At 31.6% G+C, this 10,749-nt stretch overlaps 1 protein-coding gene and 1 non-coding gene across 2 annotated transcripts; one reads left to right on the top strand and one right to left on the bottom strand.

Annotated features, from left to right (window-relative positions):
• Window positions 1-3,435: 3,435 nt before the first annotated feature.
• On the top strand, window positions 3,436-3,542 carry LOC139895281 (small nucleolar RNA R71). The gene has a single exon (XR_011775740.1). It is a non-coding gene; the product is annotated as a small nucleolar RNA R71 (small nucleolar RNA).
• A 4,901-nt stretch (window positions 3,543-8,443) lies between these two features.
• LOC139888366 (uncharacterized) lies at window positions 8,444-8,908 on the bottom strand. The gene has a single exon (XM_071871374.1). The coding sequence runs from the start codon at window positions 8,906-8,908 to the stop codon at window positions 8,444-8,446; it is 465 nt and encodes a 154-aa protein (XP_071727475.1).
• Between the last annotated feature and the right edge of the window lie 1,841 nt (window positions 8,909-10,749).

The raw sequence follows: 10,749 nt of genomic DNA, 5'->3' as shown, positions 1-10,749 counted from the left end.
AGTATTTAATTTTAAAATTTTGTTTCCCTTGTTATTTAGGACGAGGTCGTTTCGGATCGATGTCCTAGTCTGTCCTTCGACAAAATTTTAAAATTTGTCTTTTAGTAGCGATTGTTTTAAAAGCTAAGATTTTTGAGTTTTTTCAATGTTTTTGGCATACTCTAATTCAATAAGATTAAAAATAATGATAATAAAAGTTCTCGTCCCTCCCTCGGGTAAAGCAATTTCGGTTCAAAGACCTAGTCTTCAACTTACGACGAATTTTAAAAATCATATTCTTAACTTAATGAGATATAGTAAATTTTTGTTTTTAAATTCACACAACTTAAATATAAAATTCAAAATTAATATTAAAAATTCACACCAAACTTAAAATTTGAAATGCATAAAATTAAAAATTTATATTTTAAAAATTAAAAGTTCACACCAAACTTAATTTAAAAATTTATAAATTCATATCAAACTTATATTAATTTTTCAAATATTTTAAATATATTGTTTTTTAAAAAGTTTACAATATTAATTTAAGATTTAAATATTAATTTTAAAAACATGGTAAAAATAAATTTAAAAATCTTTTTGTCTTTTTATCCCACTTTAATCAATCAAATATTATCAAAAATATGCGCCCCTCTTTTCGGTAAAGTAATTTCGGTTCCAAGACCTAATTTAACTCATGACGAATTTTTGAAATATTTTGGGTTGATTGTTTAAAGATATTTATACCTTATAATAAACGTTAAATTTCGCAGTGATGTAATAAATTTTTGAATGATATCAATAATTTCGGTCGCCAAACCTAATTTTATTCAATATCAATTTAATACTTTTTAGCGAACAAATTAGCGTTTATTATCAAAAGGTTAAAAATAAAAATAAAAACTGTACAGACATACCTGTGAAATAGATTTCTTAGTTATATGATCTATCCCATTCATAAGATAGTCGGTTTAATTGGTTTTCCATGGCTACATAGGCGTAACCTCGAGCATTCAGTGTCTTTTCTTCTAAACATATGAACGGTCCGTCTCTGCATAAAGTAACAAATTCGGTATTTGAATAGGTTTGATTATTTGAACATTTTTCTCCATGTGACCATTTTCCGCATTTGTGACATCTTTCTAGGTGTCGTGCTCTTCTTTTCGCTGCGGATTTTGATTTTCCTTTACCAAATTGTAACTTATTATCTTCGCATCTGGATTCTTTTCTAACTCCGTCCATTCTTTCTCTGATTACTGATACTATTTCACTCGGTAGTATGTCATTATTACGTTTAGTGATCAAAGCGTGTAGCATTAGACCATGGTTTAGTTCACAGGCAGTCTTCATTTCGTAAAAACCTAAAAAAAATAAAAATTCATAATGGGGGGAGAAGACTAGTTCTTTAGGGTCTGCTAGGGAAAGACCAATCGGGTTCCATTCTCGGAACTACACGAGAACAGAACAACTAACTCTAGATAGCATTTTCTTTTTAGAACATTTGAATCTCCCCACACTTAGGTAGCCGTGGTGTCAAAATTGTGATTAACTTCATCGTTAATTTCTCTTGGTCCATAATCAACTTGCATATCCGTGACTTTTTCTTTAAGCCATTGGTCGGATTCCTGTGTAATTTCCACAATTTCAACTAGTTTTTCCTTTTCTTTAGGTGATAGATTGGATACTAACCGGTTACATAACTTAAAGTTCCCCTTGGTTCTAGCATCGCGAATCCGTTTAATAAGTTTCTTCATTGAACTATTAATAACGGGATCATTTAATTTCTCATCAACAACGGGGTTCTTTGTTATCATGTCATCATTAGGTGTTACTTCATTTTCCCCACACTTAGGCGTTTCATTATTGCTAAGTATTACCGTTGGAGTTGGTAAAAACACATGGTTCTTACCAATTGTTTTTACTGGTTCAACGGTTTTGGCTGGTGGAGATTTAGACTTTCGAATCATAAAGGTGATCGATTTGTCACCACTTTTAAGTGTCATTCTTCCATTTCCTACATCAAATAACGCCTTGGTGGACGCTAAGAATGGCCAACCTAAAATTAGAGGAATGTTTGGGTCTTCTTCTATGTCAATGACAATAAATTCGACTAGAAAGGTTAAATTGCCTACTTGAACGGGTAGGTTGTCAGCAATTCCAACTGGGTGCTTAATGGTTTGATCAAAGAGTCGAACACTCATATCCGTTGGACTTAACTTACCTACTCCTAATCTCTTATATAATGAAAGAGGCATAATACTTACACTTGCACCTAAATCTGCTAGTGCATCATACATGACACAATCACTAAGTAGACAGGGAACAATAAATTCACCCGGATCACCTACCCTAGGTGGAGGTTTTGGTGGAACTGTCTTCACCGGGTTTACTTCTACGGCTTTTGTTTCTTGTACTTTCTTATTCTTTTTCTTCTTCTTTTTTCCAGAAGTATCACAATCTTTATTACTTATTACTTGCTCATACTCAACTCCTTTTCTTGGAAACGGGATGGGTGGTTTGTATGGTGCCACCACTGGCTTTACATACTCGGGTGGTGGTGGTGTAACTTCTTCATTGTTACTCTCATCTAAAACCTTCCCATCTTCTGGTGCTGGTTTTTCAGAATTCGTTGAAACCATATTAACATTCTCATTCCGAGGATTTACTTCAGTATTACTTGGTAGCTTTCCTTGTTCCCTCTCACTCATCATGCTAGCAAGAGTACCTACGTGTTTTTCTAGATTCAAAATGGAAGCTTGTTGAGTTCTTAATGACTGATCAAATCTCTCGTTCGTTTGGGTTTGAGTTTCAATAAATTGTGTTTGAGATTCAACTAGCTTGAATACCACGTCTTCCATATTTGACTTTTTCTCTTCGGTTTGTTGTTGTGGTTTATATAAGCCAGGTCTTTGTTGATTGAAAGTGTTGTTTTGAGTTGGTTGGTTATTCGGACCTTGTTGGTTATACCAGTTATTTTCGGGTCCTTTTGGATTGTAAAGAATGTTTTGATTTCGATTGAAGTTTAGCTTTGGCGGTTGATAATTATTTTGATAATTATTTCCAGGCCTTTGGTTCATATAGGAAACATTCTCTCGTTGTTCCAATGTTGGTTCAATGTGACAATCTTTCAATAAGTGTGGTCCACCGCATAGCTCACAACTGATTCGTATTGCGTGAATATCTTTATTCATCTTTTCCATTCGTCTTTCGAAAGCATCTATTTTTGCTGAAACGGAATCAAAGTCATGGCTAGAATCGGCTCTAGCCACTTTAGATGAACGAAAAATATCTTTTTCTTGGTGCCACTCATGCGAGTGGGAGGCTGTGTTATCAATAATTTTGTAAGCTTCAGTTGCGGTTTTCTTCATAATGGAACCACCAGCTGTTATGTCGATGTCTTTTCGTGTAGCAACGTTGACACCTTGGTAGAATATTTGTACTATTTGATAAGTGTCTAAACCGTGTTGAGGACATCCTCTCAACATCCTTCCGAATCTTGTCCACGCCTCATATAATGTTTCATTTGGCTTTTGTGTGAACGTAACAATTTCTCCTTGAAGTCTCACGGCTTTAGATGCCGGAAAGAATCTTTGAAGAAATTTTTCAACTAAGACATCCCATGTGTCAATCGCCCCTTCAGGTAACGATTCTAACCAATCTTTGGCTTCTCCTTTTAAAGTCCAAGGAAACAACATGAGATAGATCTGCTCATCTTCCACTTCTCAGATTTTGAATAGTGTACAAATTCTTTTAAACGTACGAAGGTGTTCGTTAGGATCTTCATTCGGTGCACCACTGAATTGGCATTGGTTAGTTACCATGTGTAGAATTTGTCCTTTGATTTCATAATCTGGCGCATTAACTTCTGGCTTAATAATGGCGTGACCTTGGCCCGTGCGTGTGGCTCTCATTCGATCTTCCATACTTAGAGGTTCCGTTACTTCCATAATTGAATTTGTTGAATACGAATCACTAGAGGATTCTGATTTAATGGTTTGTGGCTCAGGAGGAATAATTAGTGGTTCAAGATCTTGGAATTGTCCTTGAATATGCTCCGGGTTCTTAATTGTGAAGTCGGGTTCAAAAGATGGATTATCGGAAATTTGAATTGGAGTTCTTGTTCGACTAGATGACGATTCTAAAGAAAAATCAACGGCGGTTATATTTGTTAAACGATGTCTCGATCGAGTTACAGGTGGTGAACGTACAAAAGGTGGTGAACGTCTTGCTCGGTGCATTCACTGAATATCCTATTAGTTTTTAAAAGGAAAGAAAAATTATAATAAGTTATCCAATCAATAGACTTTTCTGATTTTGCCCACGTTTCGAATAGCCAAAAGATGCAGCAGAGGGGCAGGATTCGTTTGGTCTCAATATAATTGAGGACTGTTTGGCTCCAATAACCCGGTCCACGTACAAATCCAACTATTACTACGAACCAGAAAATTTTGATGTCTATCAATTTAACCACTCAAAATAAATTTTCGTAATTTTAAGAAATTTAGATAAGAAGTAGAATAAAAATCTATGTCCTAAAACTAGAATAGCGAGAAATAAGAAAGAAAAAGAGTTCGTCGCAAGAGGTAGAAAAAGAAAAAATGGTTGAAAAATAAAAGGTGACGGAAAAATAAAAGAAACTTATAAAAACTTAAAAATACTTGACTAACCTAACCTTATTACTACAACTAACTTAAAATTATAATCGCAAATTGAAATTACTAATTGAAATGATAATTGATACATAGTAAAAGGTGTCTAAAAATATTAAAGCTTACAGGAAAAACTAAATCCCAAATGGAAATAACTTAAAAAGAAACTAAAACTTAAAAAGGCGTCGCAAAATTCTAAAGCACCTAAATCTTAGTCTAAAGAAAAAGCACTTAAGGAATTCTACGGCAAAGCCTAAAAATCTAGGAGTAAAAATAACTATAGCAAAAACTAAGTTTAAAATTAAATATGAGCTAAAAATACAAATATTACACTACAACGATTAAAAAGGGACAAAATATAAAAATATACAAAAAGTTGTAAAAAGTACAATTTTTATAAAAATATTATTTTTATATTATTTTTTTTAATAAAACTACTAATTTTACAATTTAATAAAACTAATTAATACTAAATACATAAATTAAATAAAAAGTAAAAGTAAAAATAAAACTAATAATAATAATAATAATAATTAGGTTTAAATAATAATAATAATTAATTAAAACCCGTAATTAATGCTGGTTTAGGGTTTTTTGTCGCCTGTCAGAAAGGCTCCGCGAGTCGCGGCATTTATTGCATCAAACCCCGCGAGTCGCGTGGTTCAGAAATTCAGTTGACAGATTTAAATATTCGACGCGTTTTTTCTTTATTTATTTATTTTTTATTTTCTGTTTTCTATTTTTATATAAATAAAAGATGTTTAATAAAATTTATATTATTATAAACTAAAATAAAAATAAAGAAACTTATAAAACTTAAATATTTAACAAAATCTTAAAAATGCTTATATTTTTGTTTTTCTTTTTATATTTTTGAATATTTAAAACGTATTTTTACAAAAGCGAATTTTTAATAGAAGTAAGCTAAAAATCTTTTTTTTTTTTTATATTAGCGTTCCGCTTCCGGCTTTTAAGAGATTTCCCCGGCAGCGGCGCCAAAAATACTTGATGTTATGCGAGGTGTATACAAAATAGTTGATATTTTACTAGGAAAATACTATTAAATACGATACAATTTTACACAAGATATTTATTTATTTATAGAATGGATATACTTAAACCTTGCTACAACACTTATAGGCAGTGTACCTAATCGTACAGTAGTGTAGTTTTTAGTAAGTCCGGTTCGTTCCACAGGGAAATCTTTAAACAAAGCTCAACGCTATATTAGTTTACTTTTATAAAAATACAAACATATATATAAGTAATATTATTATTATAAAGGGGGGTTTTTACCGTTTAATGACCGGTTTGTCGATTTTAAGATTTTAGTCGCAGTTAAAACCTAATGTAAAATATAAAATAAATAAAAGACTTAAATTAAAACTTAAAGTAAATAACGATAATGAAATTGCGAATAATAAAAGTGCGATAAAATAAACTTGCGATAATTAAAAAGTACGATAATTAAAAGTGCGATTAAATAACAATAAATAAAAGTGCGATAATTAGAAGTGCAATTAAATATAAAATAAAGGAAATTAAATATGAAATAAAAGAATTATGCTTATTTAAACTTCCGTAATCATGATGTTTGATGTGTTGATTTTAGTTTTATGCCCATGGGTTAATTGTCCTTTGTCCTGGATTATTTAATATGTCCGTCTGGTTTTTGTCCATAACAGTCCATCAGTCATAAATATAAAATGCGAGTGTCCTCATCAAATTATTCTTATACCCGAAGTTAAATATTCCAACTAATTGGGGATTCGAATTGTAACAAGGTTTTAATACTTTGTTTAATGAATACACCAGGTTATCGACTGCGTGTAAACCAAGGTTTTACTACTTTGTTAACAATTACACCAATTACCCTTGAATGTAATTTCACCCCTGTTTTAATTATTCTAGTGGCTATTAATCCATTCCCGTGTCCGGTTAAATGAATGATTATTCGTACATATAAATACCCCGCCCATCGTGTCCGATTGAGTGTATATGGTAATTTATAGGGACGCCCAATTGTAAATCTTTATATTAATATTAACAAACTTTCATTTAGTTAAACAAATATAAAGCCCATTAATAGCCCATAGTCTAATTTCCACAAGTGTCGTTCTTTTGTCCAAACCCCAATTATGGTACAAAGCCCAATTACCCAATTTTAGTAATTAGCCCAACATCATGATTACTTCGTTTTAAATAAGCATAATAATAACTTAGCTACGAGACATTAATGTAAAAAGGTTGAACATAACTTACAATGATTAAAAATAGCGTAGCGTTACACGGACAGAATTTCGACTTACACCCTTACAACATTCGCTAACATACCCTTATTATTAGAATTATAATTAAAATTAAAATTAAAATATAAATTATATATATATATATATCGTATATATGAGAGAAGAGAGAAATAGAATATGAAAAATGATCAGAATTCGGTTTGATTTATAGCCAGAGTTGAAATTTGGGGCTCCGCGACTCGCGGCATATTTTGCCTTCAAACTCCGCGAGTCGCGGAGTTTGAGATTCCAGCTCACACTTTGGAGTCTTTCTCTGCCGACGGTTTATTTATAAATATAATATATATATAATTAATATAATTAATTATATATTATATTATATTTATATACATAGTTAACTTGTAATTTTTAGTCCGTTGCGTCGAGCGTTGAGAGTTGACTCTGGTCCCGGTTCCGGATTTTCGAACGTCCTTGCGTACAATTTTATATTTTGTACTTTGCGTTTTGAATCTTGTACTCTTGTAATTTCGAGACGTTTCTTATCAATAATTGGAACCTTTTTGATTGTCTTTTGTACTTTTGAGCTTTTTGGTCGTTTGCGTCTTCAATTCGTCGAATCTGTCTTTTGTCTTCACCTTTTATTATTTAAACGAATATCACTTGTAAATAGAATAATTGCAACTAAAAGCTTGTCTTTCTTGAGGAATAATGCTATGAAATATATGTTCGTTTTTAGCATTATCAACCACCGAACCAACGAACCATGACCGAACCACCCCTAAACCACTAGCAACTACACCCTCACCAAATCACTTATTGATAAGTCAATTATCAATTAATTATTAACAATGAATATTAATAAATATAATTTCACGAATTTTTTAGGTGTAAGATAGTATACATATTATTTAACTTAGATAACTATATTTAAATTATACGAAATTTAATTTTTAATTATATTAGTTTCATCGTTTGATAAATGTTTCACAATGTTCGATTTTTTCTTTAAAAAAAAATGATACATATTATTTATAACTCATATACATATTATTTACTAATGTTCGATTTTTTCTCTCATGTTTATTTTGTAGGTTCCATTCTCATCAATCAATATTTATAACTCATATACATATTATTTTTAACTTAGATAACTATATTATTTTTAACTGAAATAATTATTTTAACTTAGATAGATTTAGATAACTATATTTAAAAAAGAATGATACATTGAATTAATTGTCACTAACATATTTATTTATTAATCGATAAATGAAATAAATGTTTTATCTATATCTATAACTATATCTTTTTTTTGGGTAATGGATTTTACCCGGTGAAACTTATTAAAAAGAATAATGAACGTTTACAATGAAGAACAAACGGTTATAGGTGAGCCCTGTAACCTCTCAAACAACCAAGCTACATCTAGCTATTTTAACTACAAGAGCCACATGCTCACTTACAAAAATAAAAAGAGAAACTCAGGAGATCTTCCAATCTGATTTCAATCTGAGAGTCTGCAGAGTAGCCTTCCATTTGATAGACATTAACTTCAAACGTGTCCTTTTAAACCCGATCCACCGATCTTTTCTTCTTCTTGAACAATCTATTATTTCTTTCCTGCCAAATAGAATAAACCGTAGCTGCAAATAACAGTTTAACCACTATAATACGAGCAACCCGTCTTTTGGCAAAAGGGCTAACCAACAGCATAAAATCCTTCCACGAGTCACTGAAAATGGGAAATTCCATATGCTGTTTTACGCGATTCCAAACCTGATTCGAGAATGGACAATTAAAAAACAAGTGATCATGAGAGTCTTGCACTTGCTCACATAGCGTACATACTAACACTTGAGAATTCACTTCCCAATGTTTAAGCTTGTCTTGCGTTTTAAGTTTTTCTCCCATAAGTAACCACAACACAAAAGCATGTTTTGGAATATTGTTGGAAAACCAAACCACCGAAGCCCAAGGGACCAAATTGCTTCTGCTTCGAACATATTCCCATACTAATAGGAGCAACAACATTAGACAAAAGTGGGACACGAGTTACCCAGCTAGAAGGTCAAGTCATGTTATTAACAAGAATCATATCTTTAATAGAAAACGCGGGGTCAAAGCCCTCCTGATAAATCATTCTAGTCGATATAAGGTCAGCAAGAGGGCCTAGATCACACCAAATGTTATACCACATTGAGGTATTTTCATCATTACCTATAATGTGAATGAATTTACCTTTAACTTGATCACGAACTTCTAGAATTTGCCGCCAACTCCAACTCGAGTTAGGCTGAGTATCGATTGTCCAGAAATTTCGACCTGATAGTTTGTAAGTGTGGATCCAACGAACCCACAATATCTACCTTTATATCTATATATCTATATAAATTATATCTTATCTATTATTTATATAAAAATATATGTAGGACTAATGTTTTTTTTTTTTTGAACGGCAAGCTGTAGGACTAATGTTTTACCATCTAAAAATGATTTTTTTTAAATAATTATGGGAGGTGATACTCATATACTCCTTTTTAATCCATACACATTTTTTTTTTATCATAATACTTGAAATTATATCCCTAAATTTACATATGAAATTAAACTTGCATTATCATATCATAAATAAATTATTATAAATAAAGATATAATAGTAACTTAGTGTATGGATAAAAAAAAAAAAAGAGTGTGTTATCCTCCTTCTCCTCTCCTTTATTTGCAAAAATAAAATCAAACACATCAGTCCGTTACTAAAACCGTTCCATTCTTTTTAGCTCTTACGGTATTCCCTCCTCATTCATATACCTCACTCGCTCTTTTCTCTCATGTTTATTTTGTAGGTTCCATTCTCATCTAACATTAGGGTTTCTGATTTCGTGAAGATTTGGATGTTATCCATAAATTTATTTATTTCAGATTTTGTTTCATATGTAATCCTAGGGTTTATAATTTCTTCGTGATTTGGTTTTCGATTTGGTGGCTATATTTTGATTGATGTTTTGCCAGATAAATTATTTGGGTTACTTTGATTAAGAACAGATTTTAGTTTTTCTTTCCGTTCAACTTTGAGTGTTAACGTTTATGATCGCGATTCGCCTCAAACCGTCGTCGTCACCATCGTAGCCGTTATCTCTGAGGTAAGTCTTATCTTTGTTGTCTCAATTTTGTGTAAAAATGTTGTTTTCGTTGCAGGTTATTGTGCTATCGCTGTTTTCTTCTTTGTTGAAGGTGAGTTCTCTTTTTAATTTCGTGTATGGCTGAATATATATATATATATATATATATATATATATATATATATATATATATATATATATATATATATATATATATTTTTTTTTTGTTCCATCAGCTGTTTGCTAATTGTGTTTCTGGTATTGTTATGTGGTTTTTATATTAATATTGATTGTTATTGTTATTTTATTGATTGTTCAAATGTGTTTCATTATATGTGAATATTGCTTTTTAATGTGTTGCACTTTAGTTCTGTTTCGAAAAATGTCTTCTAGAAAACGTATAAGGAGAGTTAGTAGGGATAGTGGTGTTTCGGTTGTGCTTATGCATGCTAAAGAGTGTGATTCAGCTCTTCCCTCTGCTACTATTAGGCTGATGGGGAGGAGGCGGATGGTGCATAATAGTGGCACCATAGGTAATCCTGTTGGTAATGTAGTTGAGCCTTTAGTTTCGTTTCCGATGTCTTCGTCTTCTGTTTCGGTTACGGTTACTGATAATTATCAGATGTGGGTATTATTGTGGTTAGAAGTGTTCCATCTGTTAGTTTTTCACGAGGGCTATGTTAAAGAGTGTTGGTCAACTACATGTTATTGAAGGTATGTCTTATGGTTTTTTTTTTTGTTACTCTAATTACA

This window comes from Rutidosis leptorrhynchoides, chromosome 2 (genome assembly GCF_046630445.1).
Source record: "Rutidosis leptorrhynchoides isolate AG116_Rl617_1_P2 chromosome 2, CSIRO_AGI_Rlap_v1, whole genome shotgun sequence".
In the NCBI taxonomy this organism is placed as follows: Eukaryota; Viridiplantae; Streptophyta; class Magnoliopsida; order Asterales; family Asteraceae; genus Rutidosis; species Rutidosis leptorrhynchoides.
Note: the sequence above shows the minus strand (reverse complement) of the source record. Positions and strands in the feature narration are given on the sequence as shown.

Excerpts from the sequence above, each read along its gene's own strand:
- LOC139888366 (XM_071871374.1), bottom strand. The coding sequence starts at position 8,908 with ATGTTGTTGCTCCTATTAGTATGGGAATATGTTCGAAGCAGAAGCAAT.